Consider the following 25,813-nt stretch of genomic DNA (forward strand, 5'->3'; position numbering starts at 1 on the left):
GTGGGTAGGAATAAAAGAGCTGTCTTTGCATATGTGGAGGACAAAATCAAACAGAGAAATGGATCATGGAATAAAAAGTTGCTTTCCCGACTGGTAAGGAGGTACTGTTGAAAAGTGTGGCTCAGTCTATGCCTACGTTTTCAATGAGTGTTTTTTTGATGCCTGAGACAGTTTGTTTATCTATTGAGCGAACCATGAAAAAATTTTGGTGGGGAAGTGGCGCAGACATAGGAATACATTGGAAGGCTTGGGATAAATTATGTGTCCCAAAGAAATTTGGTGAATTAGGCTTTAAAGAGCTGCGTGCATTTAATTTGGCTATGCTAGGAAAACAGGCATGACGTTTCCTTACTAATCCATCTACTCTAGTGGCGAGAATTTATAAGACTCGGTATTTCCCTACAACTAGTTTTGTCGATGCTACCGTAGGAAATTGCCCAAGTTTATGTTGGAGGAGTTTTATGGCTGCACATGATTTAGTATGTGCATTTAGTATGTGCGGGGATACAACGAAGAGTTGAAAACGGGCAGACAACTCTAATTTGGGGACACCCCTGGTTACCGGACAACCCGGCCCTTTAATTCAAACAATTATGCCTGAGGAATTAAGGGAAGCACTGGTGGCTGACCTAATTGACCCACAAACAAAAACCTGGGATCCACCATATATTCTATCTGATCTTTTTATTCCTGATGATGTGAATCGAATCACTATCATTTCTATTAGCCCGGATTATGAGGACTCATGGTATTGGATGGGGAACCCAACACGGGAATACACGGTCAAGAACGCCTATAGGCGCGTAATTGGGGATTTTGTTAATAGCCCAAGTGCTTTTGATAAATGGGTTACAATGTGGAAATTGAAGATTCCATCTAAATGGAAAATATTCCTTTGGAGAGCTATATGTGATATCCTTCCCACCACTAATAATTTGATTATAAAGAGTGTAGAAGTGAGCCTTGCATGCCCAATGTGTGATCTAGCTCATGAGGATATTATGCATGCTCTAATTTCTTGTGATTATTCTAGGATGGTTTGGAATGTTTCACAATTACCTATTGCAAATATTATGACACATTCTTTTCCATTATGGCTTATGAGTATGCTGAACACCTTGATAGAGGAGCAAATTGGGGTGGCGGTAGGTATGCTCTACCACAAATGGCGAGCCCGCAACTCCGCGGTTTGCGACAAGGCGTTGCCGCGGCCTGGACAAACTTGGAGACGGGCGATGATGGCCGAAAACGCCTATCGGCAGGTTCACCATCGTCAGCAGCGCCCGACGCCCTCAGTATTGCCGATAGCCGAGACACACACCAGACTGAAATGCTTCGTAGACGCTGGCTACAAGTAACCCACGGGAGATGCAACGTACGGAATGGTTCTACTAGGCCACGATGGTTCTTTTGTTGCGGCAAAATGTGGCAAGTTACCCGGTGCCTTTTCACCACTTATGGCAGAGGTATTAGCTTGCAAGGAGGCTCTCTCATGACTTAAGGAACACAATATACTGGAGGTGGACCTACTTACTGATTGCATGGAGCTACGGAACATCATACACTCAAGCTCAACGACTACTTTGTCCTATGTTGGAATGATTACTGACATCTATATCGTCATTTACTCATTGTTCTTTAAATTATATCTCTAGAACATTAAATTTACCTGCTCCTATTTTAACTTCGTTAGCCTTTGATCATGATCAATCTTTGTACTGGAACTCTATCCCTCCTAACTCTATTTCTATGCTCATTTAATAAACATCATCATTATTTTCAACAAAAAAAAAAAAAAAAAAAATTGATAGTATGATACAAACTAATCAAATGCCACCTTAGGCTGTGTTTGGAAACCCGGAAAATGACTTCTAGAAGTCATTTTCCGGGTTTTTGGTGTTTGGCTACACCTGGAAAATCCAGTCAACGGAAAATATTTTCCGTTGACGGGGGAAAATGAGCCCAATTTGGCGGAAAATGACTTCCGCCAAATTTGGGCGGAAGTTGTTTTCCGCCTCTTCTCTTTCGTTTTTTTTTTTTTTTTAAATAATTCTGGCGGAACCCCGAAACCATAGCAGCCCCCTGTGTCTTCCTCTTCTTCCTCTTTCTCTTTCCATCGCCATGAATTACAGGTTTCATAACCTCCTCAGAGCTCCATACAGAGGGGGAAACGCTGTCGTAGTCAACAACAGTCTGTTAATTTCACCGGTCGGTAACCGGGTCTCCGTCACCGATCTCGTCAAATCCGAAACCGTAACTTTACCATGCCAGTCCTCCTCCAACCTTCGTCGCATCGCCGCCTCTCCCGACGGCGTCTTCCTCCTCGCTATCTACGAAAACAACCGGTGCCTCTTCATTAACCTCCGCCGCCGTACCGTCCTCCACCGCATCACCTTCAAACACCCCGTACCGTTTTTATTTTTAGGCCACAGGGAAGCAATCGTTGGTTGTTTCTTCGGACTTGATAAGAAAACAAATAAGGTTTCTAGAGTTTACACTGTATCGCGTGATGGAGCCATTTTTAGCTGGGGTTACAGTGAAACTGATGAGAAATTTGATGAAATGGATTGTGATGTTTCTGAACCAGAATCCCCAGGTACACCAGAACAAAGGCAAGCACAGAATGAGGAAGTAGATTGGACTCGGGTTTCAATCAAACCTATAATTTAACTAGATGGATAAGTGAAGAGAATGGTCTTGATTAATAATTAGTTGTTAACGGTTAACTAATAGTTAATTGTGGGCAAATTATTGTATGGACCATGGTCTACGTAATTGTGTGAACCATGAATATCAAGTACATTTTTAATATATTAAAAGTACATTATTTATGTACTGAAGGTATATTATTTTTGTATTGAAGGTACATTATATAAAATAATGTACATTTAGTATATTAAAAATGTATTTTCAGAAAATGTATCTTACGTACATAAATAATGTACCCTTTATATATTAAAAATGTACTTTTTATTTATAGTCCATACAATTGTATGGACCATGGTCCATGCAATAATGATTGCTAATTGTGTTACATGGTTTGGCCAAGTGGTTTGGCTAACTGTTTGTGGAGATGTCTGATAAAATTAGATGTTAACTTTAGCATGTAACAAGAAGTAAATGACACTTCTAATTGGGAGGTCATGTGTTTGAGCCTCAGTGGGGGAGATGTTGACTCTTGGACTTCAGTAGGTTGAGAAAGTATATATATGAACAGATACTACATGTAATAAGGTCAATATTACTCAAAAAAAAATAAAAAAATTAGCATGTAACATGTAAAATGACTTTAAGGACATAAATTTTTTTATAATAGTAATTTATTAATTATTAATAATTATATATAAATAAAAAACGTGCCAAACAAAATATATAAATAAAAAAAATTATTTTAATAACTAACTTTTATAATAAAAAAATTAAACGCTTAATAAAAAATATTATATTATTTTTCACTATCTTTCATAAACAAACACATTATAATATAAAATAAAATAAAAATACGTGGGTTAAAATAAAAAGTTCATAAAATGATGGGGGAATTAAGAAAAGTGATGGTATTTAAAGAATTTGATAATCTATTTTCAAAAAGCGAAAGTGAAAAGTTACTATAGAGGGCGTTTTGTCACGGGCATAGAGTCTAGCACAGCGCACAGCGTCCGTGCGGTATCCCGGGGTCCCTCATATCTTGCAGATCAGCCTTTATTTACATACGAGCCAATTTGGTTTCACCCTGCCATGGGCTCATTAGGGAAGCAGCATCAACATCTCCCAACCAGTTGTGCCCTTCAATTCGATCGCACCGGTCCCTTTCATAGTCAAGTTCAAGACTAGTGACAGGTTCCCCAAACTTAATCGAGTCAGCGTGCCTGACTCGGCCAGACCTTAGCGTTTAAGGCAGAACAACCCTCAACGCTATTGACGCACCCTTCACCCGCATGGCATTGCTAACCAGTTGGCCGTTTCTACATTCTTTTAGGACTTACATGGTCACGGAAAAACAGTCCGTGACACTCTCCCCCATCCAACATCTAGCACGCCCTCGTGCTAGGGGGAGATGGCCTCTGGCCAAGGATCGCCGTACTAAATATTGCATACGCGCCACAAACGTCAAGACATCTCACGAAGAGTAGTTCGACTGACCTGGCAGCTACCCAAGTCCCCTTTCCTCGCGAGACCCATCCGCCTCCTACGGATCAACGGAGTGGAGCTGTCATCAGCACGTGCGCATCCCCCTCGCCCCACCGTGCTCGCATAGTCCTACCTCTAGGACCCCACCATAAGGCGCAGCGCAACAATATAAGTATGTCCCGCTCTGATACCACTTTGACATGGGCATAGAGTCCAGCGCAGCGCACAGCGCCCGTGCGGCATCCCGGGACCCCTCATACCCCGCGGATCAACCTTTACCCACATACGAGCCAATCTGGTTTCGCCCTACCATGGGCTCATCAGAGAAGCAGCAACATCTCCCAACCAGTTGTGCCCTTCAATCGCATCGGTCCCCTTCATAGTCAAGTCTAAGACTAGCGAGAGGCTCCCCAAACTTAATCGGTCAGCATGACTGACTCGGCCAGACCTTAGCGTCTAAGGCAAAACAACCCTTAACACTATTGACGTCCCCTTCACCCGCATGTCATTGCTAACCAGTTGACCGTTTCCCCATTCTTTTGGGTCTTACACGATCACGGAAAAACAGTCCGTGACAGTTTGGTAGCTAAAAAATTTCAAACTTTCTTGAGAATTTAAAAGGTAGGAAAGTTATTCTCACATTCGTATAAATTTTTTACATAGAAAAGTTCATGCCAATGAGAATCAAAGTCTATGATATCAAGAAAAGTAAACCCCATAAGCCACCTTGGGGAGGTAGGACTCTTTTCTCCGAGCGACTGAAATCTACAAAATTTATTCAATTACTTATTTATCATTTTTTGCACCAAATTCAAAAAACCTTTTATAAATATAAGAAATATGTCTCTCCCACCATTACGAAATATAATAACACTATTTATCGAATTTATCTCTCTCAACACGTTTTTACATTTATACTATTTTGTATTTTATAATATTCTGGCTATAGATTGAAAGTTATGATTTCCATATTTTTTACATTTTAATTCGATGATAGTGTGGAGCTTTCTAAGTATACGTTGAGAGAGTCATAGTAATACATGCATTTATGTAACATAATATGAATAAAACTTTTTTTAATACTAGCCAATGAAAATTTGCCAGTTAATAAAAGATCAATCCCAATAGAAATTTGTCAAGTGATCAAATAATCAATAGAGTTTTTTCTTATAAGAAAGAAAAAAAAAAAAAAAAAAAAAAGGAAGAGGTTGGAAAATTAGAACACAAAAGGGTGATATTACAAGTAAAAACATAAAGGCGTGCACAATTCTAATGAACTGTTTGGTTCACGGAATAAGCCTAGAATTAGGGTGTGTTTAGTTGGTGGGTTTTGCCCATAGAAATGGGTATGAAAGTGATTGTTGTCGTTTGGTTGATAGGTTTTTAGAACATTACTATGAGTTTCGAATACCCCATCAATTGAAAAATCCATACCTAAATAAAATAAGGATTTCATTCCATTATTCATTCTCAAGCACTACTATTAGTAACTATTCCCATTCTACCCTACTACCAAACATGTTAAATACTTTCACCAAAACCCATTACCATTACCAAGTATTTGATACCCATTCCGATTCCAATTCCTATGTGTGAACCAAACACACCCTTAGAGTCATCAAAAATGGGTTTTACCTGTTGGGTCGATTCGTTCCGTCCCGCCGTAAATAGAGGACGGGTTCTTAATTATTTCACCTATCAGGAGGCGGGCCTTTTAGCACGCCCCCTGAGTCACGGGCCCAAGCGAGGCGGGTCAGGCGGGCCACGAGTTTAGCCCGCGGCCTACTAATCTATATTTAAAAATATCACAGCTTGCTTCACAATTCCCAATTTCCAAATCAATGATGTTAGAGAAGGAAAAGAACCATCCATGATATGAATGATATAATGGTTGATGAATTATGAGTTTTAGAAGTTTAGTATTTGCAAAACTATTTTATTTTAATTCCTAATGTTGATAGAAACTTGAAAGTTTGGATAATTTCTATTAGTTTTTAGTTATTTTAATTTGTATTAATATTTATTATTTAATACATGTTGTTAGTTTGCATGTCATTTTTTTAAATTAAAACATTTACACAGTAGTGTAACAACAAGCCTACAGTACAACAAATCTTTTCTAATTAACAAAAAAATATTGGCTAGCGGGCTGGCCCGCCCCTCTAGCGGCGTCTTTGGCATGGCAGGCCGGGCAGGCCACATTCCAAGCCCGCTAAGAGGCGGGCTTTTTAGCCCGCCCCGTCACGGGGACGGGCTTTGGTGTGTTTTGGCCCGTCCCGCCCCGCAAGACCGTTTCAACGGCTCTACCTGGAATGGCATAGCATTTCCAGTAATAGGCATATTCCTCTGTTTGCTAACCACTTGTATTCGCAGGAACATTGTTCCCGGGAATGACCTATTCCCCTTGCAAGGGGAATAGAGATTCCTAGGGGCCCCCTTAGTATTAGGTTATTCCTGAGTTCTCGGGAATAGCCTAAAGTTTCTATTTTCTATTTTACCCCCAATTAAATTTATTTCCTATTTCACCACTGCCACCACAACCACCATCGCCACCGACGCCGTTGTCGCTACCGCTGCTATCACCACCCTAGCACTGCCACCACCATCACCACCGCCGCTGCCACCACCGCCGCCGCCACCACCGCCACCGCCACTGCCGCCGCCACCACCACTATCGTCACCGCCGCCGCCACCAACGCCACCGCCACCACTACCACCACCGTCGCCACCATTACATATTTTTATAAGGGTATTTATATCTTTTAAAACATATTTCATTTCTATTCCTTAAATCAACCAAACACTATAATGTAATCCTAAAGTCTATTCCTTTGCGAACCAAACAATAGAATATAATTCCTATTCTACGTGTTGTATGTCTTCATAGGTTTGGACTTCGAATCATCCAAGAGTCAACAATGTCCTAGTAATATCTAGTGGATGTTCAAACACTATTCTACCCTAATTACTGGTCAATCCAAGTATCACAATATGGTCAGTACATTAATTTGTTACATCCCCCCCCCCCCCCCGCCCCCCCCCCCCACATGAACCAATTCGTTTCACTCAAGTTACTGTTAATGGTCCTGTTTGATACATGGTTGTTAGCTATTAATTGATTAGATTAATTAGAGGATATAACTAGTTGATATCATTAATTTATTGTAGAAATGTGTTTGGTAAATTTGCTGTTAGCTGATAACTGTTTGGTATAATTTCTTTTCTCAAAAAGCTAATTGAAAAAGTTGTTTTAAGTAGCTTTTTGAATTTCAACATTTTAGAGTACAAAAAGCTAATTAACCAAACACATATATTGATTTTTAAACCAAGTCAACCAACTATTAGTGATCAAATAAGTCAAAATTAATCAATAGACTAACTATTTTACCAAACAGAGCCAATAATAGTGGCTAATCATCTAGTAAAACTGTCACCAATCATCTAGTAAAATTTACTCACACCTACTAGCTAGTAATCCCTTGACATATATAGGGTAGGCTGAATAATTGTATGAGTCAAAATTGGCTCTCCCTAGTACAAATTAAATCCCTTGACATAGGGTAGCTTGAATTACTCTCCGCGAGTCAAGTCCCATCACAATGTCTCTTAGACCTTTCTCCTTAATTAGTATCCAACTTAGTTGAGAATGTTAAACAAATTAACAAAATTGGCATTTAAATGGTTGTTTTAAGGTAATGTTTTGAGTGAGATTCATTCCAATCCCAATCTGAGTCGAGTTAAGAGGATTAGTTTGGTATATTCACTCAATATGAATAATGGATAAATGATAAATTGATTCTCAAAATATACTCATTAAGATGATAAAATGGAGCTTTAAAAGGTTTTAAAATGACTTTTGTCCACATTGAGAAAATATGAATTTGCACTAATATATATACATTTCAACTTTATAAACAATATGAGAAGTGTAGCCAAGAAACCTTTTCTTGCACACACAACTAATACTCCTAGCAACCTATTGATTTTAAGAATGTGTGTGTAATAGATAGTGAGGACGCAACTTTATTCTCTTATATTTATGGGGTGTTTGGTTGAAAGGAGTGAATTAGGGAGGAAAAGACTTATTTTAATTCCGTATGAAGAGAATAATGTGGAATAAAGTTGAAATTGAAATTCAATTGTTTGGTAGAAAAGAATAGAATTACTAGAAATTGAAAATGAAGAAGTGAATAAAGACAAAAATGTCTTTGGTAATAATAATAATGGCAAAGTTGCCATTTGTTGTGAAATTACAATTTCATTGTTTGGTAGGAATTGATCAAATCCATCTTACCAAAGGCTTCATTATAATAAGATGTTGGATTTTGCCAATCATTATTATGTGGACCATGGTCCATACAAGTTGTGTGGACCATATTTTGTATATTATAAAATAATGTACATTCAGTACAAAAATAATGTACATTCAACAAAAAAATAATGTACATTATATTCAGGGGATGTACATTATTTTTGTATTGAGTGTACATTATATTATATAATGTACATTCAGTACAAAAATAATACACTTTTTGTTATGGTCCACACAATAATTTGCTGGATTGAGTATAACCGGCTGAACACAAAGTAAACCCCAATTTAGCTATAATGCACATGACCAAATCACATTAAAATACTGAATACAATCAATTAGCTAGTAGTCTAGTTCATAACTTTATAAACCAATATATTCTTTCTTATATTTTTAATGTGGAACTCTTGTTACTCAACTAAAAAAGAGAGAATATATTAGGCTTTTTTTTGAAATGGGGGTTTATCTGATGTAGTTTAATATAATTCTAAAGCATATAATAAGCAAAAACTTAAGGAGCAGACGTGGTGGGTTTGGAATTGAACTGAGAAACCAACATGGTACTTTGGTTTCTAATTATAGTAAATCTCACATTCCCCTCACCAAAAACAGTAATTATTTGAAAAATTCTTAAATTCTGAAAAGACTTATCAGTACTTGAAGAAATTAAATATACTGATGGTTTTTGGGTTTTCGGGCCCAAGGAGGTCCAACACAATCTTTAGCTGGAGGATACACCTTTCAATAAAATGTGTGTCTCGAAAGAAAGAAAATGCTTTGTTTAGAATCTCTTCTATTCCCTCTCCGAGTCCTCTTTTTTTGTGTCCCCCTTCTACAAGAGTGGAGGAGCCTTTATATAGCGGCTCCTCCCCCACTGACTTGAAGGCCCTTAATAGCCGACTTCAAGACTAATTAAAGTATCGAGCCGTTGGTCGCCTTTACTGAGTCGGCCAACGGCTCTCTCAAGCTCGTAACAGCCGGACCAAGTCCGGCCTTTTAATGCCCTAACGGTTCCCTGTTTAAGAGTCTCTTTGATGATCTCAACGGCTCCTTGAGCCGAGTCTTTCTCTGGGCTTGGGGCCTGGCCGACTCCTCGCCCTCGACCCAAGCTCTTGCTGGGCCCTTCTTAGCAATCCTGAACTAGGTCCCCGTACTTGGGCCTGGGCCGATTCCTGGACTCGGCCCAAGCACTCTCCGGGCTTCTCCCGATGCTAGCCCACCTTTCCTGTCTTGGGATCTCTTCTTTGGGCCAATCTTTCTTGGACCGGGGTCCTCACCCCATCAACTAGTCCCTCACTTTTCCATACCCGGTCCGCTAACCTGGGTTTGGAAAAGTAGTAACTGTCCGTCTCCTTCAATCACCGTATTCGTGCCTTGAATGGCCCTTATAATGCCCGGATTCTCTGCCCTTCTCCCGGATTCTGTGGGACCGTTTGGATCCTCCCAGCTTGACTTGGCACCTATAAATGGCCTCCCCTCTTCTTCCTCTCGTACATAAGTCCAACATGGGTCGTTCACCTCTGAAGGGAAAACGAATTGACTTTGGGTCTCCCTGGCGTCCGCTACCCTCAAAGCGGACTCGTCCTGAAAGAGAGCACAAAAAGAAGACTCCTCGTCCGGCTTCTCAAAGGTCTCCTGCCGGCGCCACTCCCTCGGCTCCTCAACCGCCGACTCCTTCTCGACGCGAGGTCGCCCCGTCATCACACCATCCGCCTACTCCCACAACTGCCAGAGTGACTTCTCAAGACGGGTCCTTCGTTGAAGTGGCCGTTCCAGAGCAGCTAACTTTCCGCATGACCTTCTCCATCCCGCTGGATGACTTGGACGGGCTGGTTACGGGCCTAATGAATGATGAGGATTACGTCCGCTACTTGGAAACGTATCCGGATGATGAGGAGCCGATTGTGCCACCACTTATGCCAGCCTTCTGGGACTCGTTCTGTCCATCTCCACCTGGACCATCGGGGGGATCCTTTGGGAGCGGCTCTTCCTTGCCTGGCGAGTGATCATCTTGTCCGGAGTCGGCCTCATATTTCAGAGGGGTCTTCTTTAGGAGCATTTTCATTATCCTTATTGTAATAAGCTCCTTGCTATTTGTACCCTTCTTCGTTTGCCAATAAAATGCTATTTTCGCACTGTCTTATATTTCGTGTTTTGTCGTGTATCCATCCGGACGACTGGTCAAGGAGTCGGTCATGTCGTCAGTCCTTTTTCAGTCTGACATCTGCAAGATTCCCCGTATCTCGGGTGAATCTAATCTTCTCTGCGCGGCGTGCGAATTTCGCTCTTCCCGGGCGAATTTGATGGAACTAATCTCTGACAGAGATTCGCGTCATCCGTCTAATCCAGCTCAGTTATGTCAGTTACGATTCCTTCCGTGATTACCGCCTAGATATTCGCTTTCACTGGGCTATATAAGGACCCTTCACGGTTGGTGCAAATCACAATTACCCCTCATTTTTGAAGTCACGGAGCTATGAATTACAGAGATGGTGATCGCCGCTGGTCCATCCGCAACCAGGAGCACGCTCGACTGGAAAAGCTGAAGCAAAAGAGGCTGGCTAATGGAGGACGTTTGGTGGGCGACTCGGCTTCAGACCCCATTGTGGTGCCCCCAGACATGCTGGACCTGATGTGTAGGGAGCCTATCGATGTGGAGATGGAGCCGGTAGTGGAGGATCCAGAACCAGAGGTGGAAGAGAAGTGGGAGGCTCCTCCCCTTTTTGGTATCGCCATGTCGCCGAGTGCTCTAGAGAGGCCTTTGCAAATGATCAATGACGGGAAGCCAGCCGTGTATCTGGACGAGATGCCGGAGCCTGAACCGAGTCCTCTGCCTTTCCGCTCTCAGTACTTTCTGGAAGGCCCTCCGACTGCTCGCCCGTCGGCAGAGAAGGGGGCCAAGCCTTGATCCGCCTTTCCCTGTAATTTGCATCTGGCCGAGTTCTAGGCCTTGTACTTTTCCGTACTTATTTAAATAAACTGCGCGTTTTCTGGCTTGTCTTTTACTCTTATTTTCTATACTTTTTGGACTGACCTCCAATCTATGTGGCTGATTCCTGGTCCTTTTACGACGAGACTTTCTTGGCGTGGGAGTCGCCAAATCTGATTGCCGACCTCGTGACCGAAGTCTCTTTCGCGAACTTGACCTGTATCATCTAACGGGCCGGGTGCTACCGGGCCTTTCTAGAAGCTTCCAGTTCATATCTGGTGGGCCCAGAGGCCATGGCCTACGATGGGCTTCCGGCTTAGCAGGCCGGGTCACTGACGTTCGACCCTAGCCTAGGGCAAACGCGCCGTTTGCAGGCTAGCCCTAGGCCTGAACCGTCGCCCCGCCTTTTGAGGCATTAAATGCGGCGTCCCTTCACATCCTGTCACCTCGCTTCCTCCAACGAGGCGGTGACACGTGGCCGTCGCTTGGGCTTCTCCCTCTTTTAAATAGCCATCTTCTTCCTCTTCTCTTCACATTCTCTCAATTCTTCGAACTCAACTCCAAGCACTGCCGCTTTTCTTTGCATTTTCCTCAGTCCGCACCCAGGTTGGTAAATGTCTTCCTCTTCTCATTCTTCTTCTTCTCGTCGTCGCTCGGTCGATAACCCGGCGGCAACCTCCCCGTCTTCTTCTTCTCCTTCTTCATCTTCTTCTTCTCTTCCCCGTCGCATGGAACTTCCGGCAGACGTTCCATCGACGTCTTCTCTTCCTCCGACCCCCTCTTCTTCGGGGGCGGTTACTCCGATGAGCCCCGCTCCTCTAACGACGGTGGCAGCTCTGCCGGGTGGAGTGGGACGACCGCGAGGCAAGTTCGATTCAATCGTCCGGCCTTCCGGGTCTCCGTCCGTCATTACTGTGACGGACCTGGAAATGGCCCAATTTCTCCTTGGGCCTTCGGCCGTGGTCCTCGCTCCGGAAGGCCGGCAAATTTACGGCCCACCCGAGGGTTGCGTGGGCATTCATTTGCACTCGGTTGCCTTTGGCTTCCGAGTTCCTCCGTGTCCTTTCCTCTCCCTTTTTTTATCGTCATTACAACGTAGTTCCGGGCCAACTGGTGCCCAATTCTCACCGACTTCTCACCTGCTTCATAAACCTCTTCCATTTGTGGTTGTGTGAGCCGGATTTAGACCTGTTCCGGTATCTTTTTACCGTGAACAAGGTCGGCTCACACTCGCCGGGTTTCGTCCAAGTTGCCGCTCTTCCGGGGCGACAGCTTTTCGAGGGGTTGTCCGACTCCATCAAGGACTGGAAACTCCTCTATTTCTTCGTCCAACCTGCTTTCTCCTCCTTCACCTTTCCGACCCTGTGGCCGGCTGCTCTATTCAAGCCTTGCTCTCGGCGTGCCGTCTTCACTAACGATGCGGTCCAGGGCGGCGAGTTCTTGAAGAGCTTTGGACCGTACTCCGTCAAGTACTGGTCCCGAGTCCGGGCCATGGCCAAGCGTGGCTTGCTGCCGGAGGGTGCGGCCACCGTAGGTAGTTTAAATTGCCTCTCTCTTCTCGCTTCTTTTTACTCTGTCTCATTCCGACTCGGAATACTTATGACTTTCTTTTCTTTCGCAGGTCCGTACGACTCCGACTCCACCAGTTCCGACGAGGCTGCTGTGCCGACTCCTGAGATGGCGGACAGAGCTGAAAAAATGAGGCGTCGGCTGACCCAGCGCGCTTCCAGCACGGCTACTGCTTCTTCCTCCCAACCGTCACCAGCTCCCAGGTCGACTCCTCCACCACCGCACAACGTGGTTGACCTGACGCCGTCGCCCGTCGTGTCGCCGACTCGACAGACGCCCCCTTCTCCATCTGAGAGTCCGAGCAGACGGACACGCCGGCTCCGAAGAAGATCCGGTTGAGCCACGAGGTGGACGAGGATGCCCAGATCTGGCAAGGCAATTCCTCGGTCCGCAAATGGGCTGCAAACGTCCTTCTTCCTAAGGATGTGGCGACGACCGGCGCCTTGGGGGACGAGTACATCGTTGAGGCCTCGATACGCCAGTCGTATCGCGTAAGTGTTTCCGACTCGCCTCTTTTTCCGGTCTCTTTCTTAAATTTTCTGACTTCCCGTCGTCTTGTAGAATCTCACCTTCCAAATGGAGATGAGCCGGCGACTGAGGGAGTATAAGGCCGGGCTGAAGTCCATGGCCGTTCGGGTGCACCAAATGGAGGAGGCCTTCTTGGAGGAGCAAGCTAAGCACGCCAAGGCGGTGGAAGTGCATAACTCCGAGATGCTAAGGGTCACCCGTCAGTGGGAGGAGGAGCGAGACAAAGTGGCGACCATCGCCGTGACCTCGGTGGAGGACTATAAGAAGTCGGCGGCCTTCGAGGCGGACGTGAAGGCGGCGATAGAGGACCGGCAGAAGGAGATCGCCAAAGAGTGGCTGGCGACGCCGGAAGGTGACGACTTCCTTTTGGATTTGGGCGAGCGCGACTATCGCCTTGGCTTCCGCGAGGCGCAGACGGAAATCCACTCCGCCCTGCTGGTCCGCGACTCCTCTTTTACCCCCGAGAGCTGGGGCCTCAAGCCGGTGATAGACGTTCTCCCGGCGACTGAAGGACCGGCGGCGGCTGCTGATCCGACGGCTCTCCCTGTGGCGGCTCCTCCCAATCTCATTGAGTCCTCCCCCTCAGGCAGAAGACCCTTCTTCTGTTCCCTAGCTGGACCCACGGCAGGGGCACAAGTTGAAGGGGTCGCTGTCGACACCCCCTCCCCAGTAGCTTAGGGCTATTCTTTTTGGGATAGCCCCTTTTTGTAAAGACTGGCCTCCTTCTCGGGCCTTTTTGAATTTTAATGAAATTTCCTTCTTCTCTTTCCTTCTGTGTTGCCTTGAACTTGATTAATTTCCATAAGGTTCCGCAAATCGAAGAAATATTTCTAAGGCATCGGGCCCTTCTGATTCTGAGAGATGACTTGGGCTCAACGCCCTGTTGACTCCTTATACACTCGCCGAGTCCCTCAATCGAGGCGACTCCTCTGGGCCTTTTCACGGAAACGACAAAGAGTCTGGGCCCTTGTTTCCTAACTCTTCTTCGTCGAGTCCCGCAGTCGAGGCGACTCCTTAGGCTTTTTCTTTCTCAGAAACGTTTTGGGGTCAGCGCCCCGTTGTTTCTTTATATACTCGCCGAGTCCCTCAGTCGAGGCGAGTCCTTAGGCTTTTTCTTTCTCAGAAACGTTTTGGGGTCAGCGCCCCATTGTTTCTTTATATACTCGCCGAGTCCCTCAGTCGAGGCGACTCCTCTTGGCTTTTTTGCGGAAACGACTAAGGGTCTGGGCCCTTATTTCCTAACTTTTCTCGCCGAGTCCCTCAGTCAAGGCGACTCCTTAGGCTTTTTCTTTCTCAGAAACGTTTTAGGGTCAGCGCCCCATTGTTTCTTTATATACTCGCCGAGTCCCTCAGTCGAGGCGACTCCTCTTGGCTTTTTCACGGAAACGACTAAGGGTCTGGGCCCTTGTTTCCTAACTTTTCTCGCCGAGTCCCTCAGTCGAGGCGACTCCTTAGGCTTTTTCTTTCTCAAAAACGTTTTGGGGTCAGCGCCCCATTGTTTCTTTATATACTCGCCGAGTCCCTCAGTCGAGGCGACTCCTCTTGGCTTTTTCACGGAAACGACTAAGGGTCTGGGCCCTTGTTTCCTAACTTTTCTCGCCGAGTCTCTCAGTCGAGGCGACTCCCTAGGCTTTTTCTTTCTCAGAAACGTTTTGGGGTCAGCACCCCATTGTTTCTTTATATACTCGCCGAGTCCCTCAGTCGAGGCGACTCCTCTTGGCTTTTTCACGGAAACGACTAAGGGTCTGGGCCCTTGTTTCCTAACTTTTCTTGCCGAGTCCGGGCGATGGTTATCAGTAATCCGTACTCTTTTATTCAAGTCTCTCGGTACCCTCGGGCCTATACATGGACTAACCTTTCCTACTGATAGAACTTCTTCAAGTGGATGACGCTCCAGATTCGGTCCACAGGCTTGCCTTCCAGAGTTTCAAGCTTGTATGTGCCGGCCTAGACCACCGCGGCGATGTGATAGGGTCCTTCCCACTTTACCACGAACTTGCCTCCTTCCGCGGGCTGGCTTGCTTGCCGGTCTCGTAATACAAGATCGCCGACCTGGAAGGTTCGTGGGCGAATCCTTCGATCGCGATATCTTTTTACCGCTTGTTGATATTCGACCATCCGAGCACTCGCAGCTTCTCTTCTTTCTTCTAGGAAATTTTTCTCAACTCGAAGACTTTCTTCATTCTCCGTGTCGGAATAAGTGCGGACCCGGTGAGTGGGCTCGACCACTTCAATTGGGACCTTAGCTTCGAAGCCGTACGCAAGGGAGAATGGGCTCCCTCCGGTTGCTCGCCGCTGCGTAGTGCGATAAGCCCATAGGACTCGGTCAAGCTCATCCGCCCAATTTCCTCGGATATCTTCCAATTTCTTTCGGATTCCATCCACTATGGTTCGATTCACATTTTTAACTTGCCCGTTGGCCTGCGGGTACGCCACGGATACCTTGGTATGGCGGATATCGTGTCGGCGGCAGAAGTCAGCAAACGCCTGGCAGTCGAACTGTCGCCCATTATCGCTGACAATATGCTCGGGCAAGCCGAAGCGGCAAATCACCTTCTTCCATAGGAAGTGTTCGCATTGGTACTCGGTGATAGTGGCCAACGGTTCAGCCTCAACCCACTTGGTGAAGTAGTCGATAGCTACGACACAAAATTTCAAGCCCCCGGGAGCTGCTGGTAATGGCCCCAACAAGTCGATTCCCCACTTAGAAAATGGAATAGCCGTGGTGACCGGCGTGTAGAAGGTATCCGGCCGAGTGTCCTTTCTGGCGAACGCTTGGCAAACGCCACACTTGGATATCCATTCGATGCAGTCTCGCATCATGGTCGGCCAATAATACCCCTGGACGACCAACTTTCGGGCAAGCGTGTGGGCGCCCTGGTGTGCGGCGCAGATGCCTCTATGAGCCTCATCCATTATTTTTTCGGCCTCGGGCCTGAGCAAGCATTTCAACAGAGGACCCCCGAACGACCGTTTGTATAGCTGCCCATCAATGATTTCGAAAGAGGGGGCTTTTCGTCGAACCTTAGCGGCGACTCCCGGATCTTCCGGCAACTCGCCTGTTTCCTTGAATCGCCGGATGTCCTCTATCCAGAACATCACGGGGTTCTTCTCTCGGTCCCATTCCTCGCCGGTCACCTGCTGGACTTCTACTGTTGTTTCCTCGATACTTGGTCGCTCTAACTCCTCCTTTTGGCAGATCTTCACAAGATGATCCGGTACTCCCTCCAAGGCAATTTTAGACAATATGTCGGCTTCCACGTTGTCTGTCCGGGAGATGTATTCTATTTCGTAAGCTCCGAATTTCTTTAACATCTCCACCGCTCGCTCTTTATATAAAGTCATCCGCGTATTCTTAGCCTCAATCGCTCTTAATTCTCAATCGCTCCACTCCTAGGGCCTTGGCGAGTCGAAGACCATTTAGCACAACTTCATATTTGGCCTCATTGTTAGATGTCGGGAACAAGTAGCTCAAGGCATAGTATAGCCGGAACCCCTCCGGGGAGATGAGCATAACCCGACCCCCGCAGTGTCGTCGACTCGACGCTCCGTCCACATGCATTTCCCACCACTCGCCTAAACCGTCCTTCGTGGCGTGTTCCTTTTCTTCTTCGCTCGCCGTGCACTCGACCAAGAAGTCGGCCAAGGCTTGACCTTTTATGGAGGGCCGGGGCTGGTACTCAATCCCATACTAGGTTAGTTCCATGGCTCATTTCACTAGTCGGCCGGACGATGAGGGGTTTCGCAGGACGCTCCCAAGCGGTTGGTTTGTCAGCACTCGGACGGTGTGGGCTTGGAAGTAAGGTGCTAGCTTTCGCACGGTGATCACCAACGCGTATAGAATCTTCTCCAGGGCGGTATACCACGACTTGGCGGCCTTCAGGGAGTGGCTTACGTAATAAACCGGGTGCTGAACGCGCTCTTCCTCTCGGACTAGCACCGAACTCACCGCCTTAGAGGAGGCGGCTAAGTATAAGAATAAGGGCTCGCCCGCCTGGGGAGTAGATAATACCAGGGGTGTTGAGAGATATTGTTTCAACTCTTCGAACGACTGCTGACACTCGGTGGTCCAAGCGAATCCCTCCTTCCTCTTCATCGCTTCGAAGAAGGGCACCGTCTTATCCGCCGCTTTGCTCGGGAAGCGGCTGAGGGTGGCCAGTCGACCAGTCAATCGTTGCAGGTCTTTGATGGAGCTAGGGGGCTGCATGTCGACAATGGCCTGTACTTTCTCCGGGTTAGGCTCAATACCTCGCTTGGTGACCATATAGCCCAAGAACTTTCCACCTTGCACTGCGAAAGCACACTTTTTTGGGATTCAACCGAAGGTTATATCTTATCATCACTTTAAAACAGTCGGCCAGATCTTCCGCATGTTTGCTCTCTTCTCGGCTCTTGACGAGCATGTCATCGACGTACGCGGCCATTGATTTTCCCAGCAAGTGCTGGAATAGTCGAGCCACCATTCGCGTATATGTAGCTCCGGCATTCTTAAGCCCAAAGGGCATGACTCGATAGCAATAGACTCCATCCGGCGTTAGAAACGCGGTCTTTTCTTCGTTTGCTGAGTGCATGAAGATCTGATGGTACCCCCTGAAGGCGTCCATGAAGCTCAGCAAAGCTGACCTGGCAGTCTCATCAACCAATTGGTCAATCCGCGGTAATGGAAACGGGTCCTTAGGACAGGCCTTATTAAGGTCAGTATAATCGACGCACATTCGCCACGCCGGGGCTTCGGTACGAGAACCACATTCGCCAACCACTCCGGGTACTTAACCTCTCGGACATGTCCAGCTGCTAACAACGTGCTCACCTCTTTTTTTTACGAATTCTTTCCGATCATTGGCCAGGTACCGCTTCTTTTGTACGACTGGTCGATGCTCAGGGTCTACAGCGAGTCGGTGCGATATAATTGATCGATCGACACCGGGCATGTCCTCTGGACCCCAGGCGAAAACCAGCCGGCGTTCTCGGAGCACTTTTATGATTTCTTCTCTTACCTCTTGCGGGAGACCGACCCCAATTCGGACCCGCATGTCCGGTTGCTCAGGATCAATCTCCACCTCTTCCAATTCAACAGCCGGCTCGGGGCGAGGTATCATTGTCTTCTTTGGGGGCCTTTCCGTGATCTCATGGACTTGCATCCCTTGCTTGCCCATTCCTCGACAGGCTTGCAGGTAGCAGTCGCGGGCGACCTTCCGGTCGCAGCGCACCGTACCTATTCCATTTGGCGTGCGGAATTTCAGGCAGAGATGCTCGATTGAAATCAGAGCTCCTAGATCCTCTAGACCCGGTCGGCCGAGTATAGCATTATGCGAGCATGCCAGATTTACCACGATGAATTTCATACTGAGTTTCTGTACGTCTGGGTAACTGCCAATCTCAACTGGCAGAGTGATGGATCCTTCGGCTTCTACCGAATTCCCTGTGAAACCGGCGAGTGGAGTTTTGATGGGATTCAGCTGATCTCGGGTTAACCCCATTTTCATGAAGGTTTCCAGGTATAACACATTAACACTGCTCCCGGTATCGACCAGGATTCGGCGAACGACTACCCCCTTGATGTCCATGGCTATAACTAACGCATCTCGATGCGGCGTCTCACCAGCCGGTAAATCTCTATCGGTGAAGATGATGGGCTCTCGGCACGCCTTCTTAGAATTCTCCTCGCGCCCATACACTGTCCCGACATACAGCTGTCGGGCCCAGGCCTTTCGAGTATTCGCTGAGTCACCACTTTCCGGCCTGCCGACTATCATGTTGATAACCGGGTTTTGACGCCACTGAGCCGCATCTTCTTCAGAAGCAGGCTGCTTGCCCCGATTACTCTCGGCGGCGACGGCGGGATCCTCGTCCCCTCGATTGGCCGACCTCCGTCTCCATTGATTAGGAGGCGGGGTTCCTTGTTGGATGATACCCTCCATGATCTTCTTCAGGTAAAAGTATTCTTCTGTGCTGTGGGTATAAGATTTATGGTAACGACAATATTTAGAAGTCTTACCCGTCTCTTCGCTAGTGATGCGGTCATCAATCGGCTGAGGCGGAGGCGGGGCGACCGCTTGTATTTCATGCACCGACCGTTTGGGAGCCGGCCAGTAGGGGTGTACGGCGGGCCTGTCGTATGGTCGCCTGATTTCGGATCGTCGGGTCGCGTCCGGGCGCCTTTCCTTGGTTTCGGCTCGCGTTTTCTTTCCATTGGTAGACCCGCCGACTTCGCGCTGCCGTTTGTGTTTTATAGCCTGCTCTGTGTTGGCCCTCTTGTTGGCCATATGGATGGCTTCCGCGTAGGTAGCCGGGCGGTTGTCCCGCAGGTCTCGGTATAGCTGGCCGGACCGCAGGGACTCGATGAAGAAGGTGAGTGCCGTCTGGTCCTCGACCTCCTCTATAGACTGGATTTCTTTCTGCCAACGGGCCAGATAGGTTTTTAAGGACTCGCCCTCATCCTGATGAATGTCGCCTAGGTGTGTCAAGTCTTTTTGTGGCCTGATATTAGCGGCATAATGGCTCATAAAGCGGACCGCTAGTTCTTCGAAGCTACGTATCGACCTCGGCGGCTGGCCACCAGCCACCTCTATGCTGGGCCTTTTAATGTGGGCAGAAAAGCGCGGCACATGACCGGGTCTTGAACTCCCAAGACCTGCATCTTGGCCTGGTAGCTCAGCAAATGCTCTCGAGGGTCGCCGGACCCATCGAACGTGGCTTGCTCCGGGAAGTTGAAATCACCCGGTATCTTAAAGGACATGATCTTGTCCGAGAAGGGCAAGGCGGTTAATAACCTACGTCCTGGGGATTTGGCTTTTCCCTCTACCTGCTCTCTCAGATTTCGGACTTCTTGGACTAAGTTTGCCACCTCGACCCTCTCCCGGGGATGGTTTCCTGTTGATTCCGTGTTCTCACCGACCTCCGACTCGGCCGGTTCGATGCGGTTGCGGACGGGCTGCTCTATACGGCGAGCCTCAGTCCTGGTTCTTCTGGTACGATTTTCCTCGCGTGTAGTCTGCCGATCGCGAGCAGCCAACGGGGCACGACTGGGTTCCCTCCGACCTAGTCGTTCTCTCGCCGACCGCCGTCCGGCGCTCAGACCTAGCCGAGAATGAACGGACTGTACCGGCTGGCTCTCGGCTCGGCGGTTCTGTTGCCGGTCATCAGGCCCATGAGACGGCTGCTGATTGCGTTGCGGTAAACGAGTGGCAGACTGTTCTCTTACTCCTCGACTCGCCTCGGCGAAGGCACGCCCGATCGCATGTAGTTGCTCCGGGGTGAGCTGCACCTGAGGCGGTTGTTGATTTATCGGTGGTGTGCGCGGCGGCGTTGTCTCGTTTTCCCGGCTCCGAGTGTTTCTCCGATTCAATTGGTTTCTCAAGTCCACCCACAATCCGCTATTATGTCGGCTTAACTGTTCCTGACTTCCAGTCATGTTAGGAGCTTTTCTGATTCCTTACGTCTTATGACTGAAATTCTTCTCGTTGTTTCTCGAACTTGCCTTGCTCAGGAGGACACGCGACTCTTAGTTTCAATCCCCACGGACGGCGCCAGTGATGGTTTTTGGGTTTTCGGGCCCAAGGAGGTCCAACACAACCTTTAGCTGGAGGATACACCTTTCAATAAAATGTGTGTCTCGAAAGAAAGAAAATGCTTTGTTTAGAATCTCTTCTATTCCCTCTCCGGGTCCTCTTTTTTTGTGTCCCCCTTCTACAAGAGTGGAGGAGCCTTTATATAGCGGCTCCTCCCCCACTGACTTGAAGGCCCTTAATAGCCGACTTCAAGACTAATTAAAGTATCGAGCCGTTGGTCGCTTTTACTGAGTCGGCCAACGGCTCTCTCAAGCTTGTAACAGCCGGACCAAGTCCGGCCTTTTAATGCCCTAACGGTTCCTTGTTTAAGAGTCTCTTTGATGATCTCAACGGCTCCTTGAGCCGAGTCTTTCTCTGGGCTTGGGGCCTGGCCGACTCCTCGCCCTCGACCCAAGCTCTTGCTGGGCCCTTCTTAGCAATCCTGAACTAGGTCCCCGTACTTGGGCCTGGGCCGATTCCTGGACTCGGCCCAAGCACTCTCCGGGCTTCTCCCGATGCTAGCCCACCTTTCCTGTCTTGGGCTCTCTTCTTTGGGCCAATTTTTCTTGGGCCGGGGTCCTCACCCCATCATATACTAAAAACCATTTTCTAAGGTGTGTGGTGGAGTTTCCTTTATACTCTTAGCAGGGTGCACAACTGGCCAGGGTCTCAAGAATCTGTGATCTTTGGGGGAAGTAGAATATGTTATCTTAAAAACATTATCGGCAACAATTTTTGCAATAATCTTTTTCCATGATTAGACTTCTTAGACTTTTGGGAATTGAAGGTTCACACATCACACTACCCATTCAAATAGCCTTTTTTTAGGATTGCTCATAATATTAAACTCTGAGATTTGTTTTTTTTTTTTTTTTTTTAAAAAAAAACAAAACAAAACAAAATAAAACAAAAAACTCTGAAATTCACTTTTTGACAAATGTTACAATAAAAAAAGATAAGTTAAACATTTCCTCATTGTGCAACAAACATTGAAAGTTCAATTAAATATCATTATAAACTTTAAATTTATTATACAGATTGATAATTGTCAAAAATAGTGCTTACCACAATGTCAAAAATTATACTTCATAAATACTAGTAGTAAAAAAAGATAGATCTTCAATTTCTTATACTTGCATAGCTGTCATTGACATGTTTCGATAGTAGGATGCTAAACTTAACTCTCTAGGTCTTTGACGCTTTCCCCAACAATAGTACAAATGTGTGTGTGTGTGCCGCTAAAAGTCAAGTCTAGCACTCAAAGCTGGGTGATTATTAGGCGGAAGGCCAATAAAGGGTTTAAAAGGTCGTGTCCAGCACCCAACGTCTCGTAAATGTAATGGCGATTTATAAGAAAATAAAGTTGTTCCTTCGCTAATAAATATAACTTTTGGTGTGGAATTAAGCATTTGATCCTATATATATGTGTGTGTGTGTGTGTGTGTGTGTGTGTGTGTGTGTGTGTGTGTGTGTGTGTGTGTGTGTATATATATATATATATATATATATATATATATATATATATATATATATATATAATATCATTTTTAGTCCCTCGACTATAATACATGTATCAGTTTTAGTACTTAACTATTAAAATATTTAATTTTGGTGCATGACTATTCAATTTGTATCACATTTTGTCCTTGACTAATAACATTTTCAAATTAGGTGCATGATTATTCAACTTGTACCACATTTTTTCCTGCCGTTAAATTTTCCGATCAAAATTTCGGCCAAGTCACCTGTGACAGATTAATTTATTTAATTTTTATTTTAAAATTATTTTGATAATTTTTTAATTAAAAACCTTAAAAAAACAAAAACAAAAACAGAAAATAGCCACCTCATCCCCTCCTCATTCGTCTCTGTCAGAGACAAAGGAAGAAAGGGGTGGGGTGGACGACGTTCTCTTTTTCCCCATTCTTCCTTTGTCTCCACTGGAAACGAAGAAGGAAGAGGGGGGGGGGGGGGGGGGGAGAGAGAGAGAGAGAACGCCAGCCACCCCTCTCCTCATTCGTCTCCGCCGGAGATGAAGAACGAGGGTGGGGGGCATTTTTTATTATTTTATATTATTTTTATTTATAAGTTTTTTAATTTAAAATTTTTTAAAATAATTTTTAAAATAAAAATTAAATAAATTAGCCGGAATTTTGACCGAAAAATTTAACGGCAGGACCAAATATGATACAAGTTGAATAGTCATGCACTTAATTTGAAAATGTTAATAGTCAAGGACCAAATGTGATACAAATTGAATAGTAATATACGAAAATTGAAAATTTTAATAGTCAAGGACTAAAACTGTTACATACTTACATGTATTATAGTCGATGGATTAAAAATGATATTTTCATATATATATATATATATATATATATATATATATATATATATATATATATATATATATAACTGTTAAAATTTGACGGATCTGATTAGATTTTTAAATATGCATACCAAGTAAATAAAATCAACGGAAAAGCTAAATTTTAAATCTAAACCGTAAATGCTAGACCTTAAGCAGAAAAAAGTGAACCACTAAACAAAACAAAAAAAAAAAAAAAAAAAAAAAAAAAAAAAAAAAAAAAAACAAAAAAACGCAGTCATAAACTCTAAAATCAAAATCCTAAGTGCAATGCACTTTCGCATTTTTGCAAGTGCAATCTTTTAATGCAAAATATGCAAAATGTTAATACTAAATGTGCAAACCTAAAAAAGTCTGAGAATTGCAGATTTTAGTGTTCAAGTTTGCATAGTAAAGTTGATGATAATTATGAAAATGTCACTGCATTTTTTTTTTAAATTTGATCTGATCCGTTATATTTTTTCCAAATGTAAGTCTAAGATTGGTTCTAATTTCTCTCATAAGGATTTTCTCTCATTATATATATATATATATATATATATATATATATATATATATATATATATAAAAGGATCAAGGGTGAGAAATATGATGTAATCTTAGCCATTGATTTAGATCAGATCAACATCCAGAATTAAGCAATTTAAAAAAAAAAAAAATACAGTAACATTTTGATAATTTTTTGTAACGCGGTGCACATTGTTCCTCCCTCATGTGCACATTATTGTTGTGGCTCGCATGTGGCGGATTTTTTTTTAAAAGATGAGTTGATGAATAGCTGAGATACACTTGCTAGTTTCACCTGCGGCTCCTTTTTCACTTGAACCCCTGTGTGTGTGTGAGTGTGATGTAATGGGATAAAATTAAAACAAGAGCAAATACCAATTTTGGTCCCACGAGTATTAGCAAAATGACGGTTTTGGTCCACATATTTAATTTCTACCAATTTTCATCCCACGACTATTGTTTTAGTACCAATTTTCATCCACGACTATTATTTTAGTACCAAAATTCATCACGCCGGTCACCCCTCCATCCAATACATGTCGAAATCTACAAATTTTAAGGGCATTTTCGTCATTTTCAACTTAAGGCTCTAATTTGAGCATGAATAAAGGGATGTAAGCCCTAAGATCAATCTCAATTGGCAGTTCTCCTGCTCATCCTACTTTAATTTGAGGAGAAAAACTGCGAATTACGATAGATCTTAGGGCTTAAATCTTTTTATTCATGCTCAAATTGGGATCTTAATTTTTAAAAGACGAAAATACCCTTAATAATTTCATATTTCGACACGTTTTAAACAAATGTGTGATTGGCGTGATGAATTTTGGCACTAAAACAATAGTCGTGGATGAAAATTGGTATTAAAGTAATAGTCGTGGATGAAAATTGGTAGGAATTAAACATGTGGACTAAAACTGTCATTTTGCTAATACTCGTGAGATCAAAATTGGTATTTGCTCTTAAAACAATAAGAATAAATGTTATATTGCAGCGTCACAATAGTGAATGATTAAATATGAAATTTACTTTTTTTAAAAAAAAAAATAAATTGTATATGAGCATTAGTGTGAATAATATGCGATATAACCAATTATTCCCATTATTTCTATATTATTACCATTGATGATGGCAATCAACATCATTAAAAAAAAATGAAAAAATAATACTTTTTCTCCCTATGTTATATACTTATAGCACTTTTCCCCTTGAATTATTTAAGTGGCAGTTTCCCCCCTAAAATGTTAAATGGACATATTTATCCTTAAAATAAATATTTCATTTATTTTTCTTATTCAACAAATTATGATGACTACGATTTGGTTCAAACCGAACAGACACTATAGAAACCAAACTGAAATATTCCGTTTACAATTACAAATACATTTGTTGTTGAATTTAGACTATTTTAAAAATAAAAAATAAAATTTTAAAATAAAGTTTGAACCAACAGTTCAAATTGGATCCGGAACCGTGAACTGACGGTTCAAAATCAAAACCAAATCGCGGTCATATATATACTTATATGTGAGAATCAGAATAAATGTAAAAAAAAAAAAAAAAAAAAAAAAAAAAAAAAAAAAAAAAAAAACTATTTGTAAGTATTATAATTCTAATTTCAAGCTAATGCTAGTAGTTGTTCCAATTCGAATCGCCGGTTCTCGGTTTAGGATCCAGTTTTTTCGATTCATGATTTTAATAAACTGAAATCCAAATTTTGGGTTCTGGATCTGAGTCATAACCGGGAACTTTAAATTCTGTTGCTATAGTGTCCGGTTCAGTTCGAACTGAACCGTGATCATCCCTACGTATAAGCAATAATTTGTTGGAGAAGAAAAATAAATAAAATGTTTACTTTAAGTGTAGAAATGTCAATTTAATATATCAAGGGGGAAAACTGTCACTTTTAGAATAATTGAGGA

At 44.4% G+C, this 25,813-nt stretch overlaps 1 protein-coding gene and 1 long non-coding RNA gene across 2 annotated transcripts; one reads left to right on the forward strand and one right to left on the reverse strand.

Annotated features, from left to right (window-relative positions):
• Nucleotides 1-593: 593 nt before the first annotated feature.
• On the forward strand, nucleotides 594-1,358 carry LOC109155150. The gene has a single exon (XM_019302883.1). It carries the CDS (start codon nucleotides 594-596, stop codon nucleotides 1,356-1,358), a length of 765 nt encoding a protein of 254 aa, XP_019158428.1.
• Nucleotides 1,359-19,283: 17,925 nt separating this feature from the next.
• On the reverse strand, nucleotides 19,284-23,279 carry LOC109155196. The gene is made up of 3 exons (XR_002049874.1): nucleotides 23,178-23,279; nucleotides 20,682-20,685; nucleotides 19,284-19,294 (listed from the first exon to the last, which is right to left on the reverse strand). It is a non-coding gene; the product is annotated as an uncharacterized LOC109155196 (long non-coding RNA).
• Between the last annotated feature and the right edge of the window lie 2,534 nt (nucleotides 23,280-25,813).

This window comes from Ipomoea nil, unplaced genomic scaffold (genome assembly GCF_001879475.1).
Source record: "Ipomoea nil cultivar Tokyo-kokei standard unplaced genomic scaffold, Asagao_1.1 scaffold2694, whole genome shotgun sequence".
Taxonomy (NCBI): Eukaryota; Viridiplantae; Streptophyta; class Magnoliopsida; order Solanales; family Convolvulaceae; genus Ipomoea; species Ipomoea nil.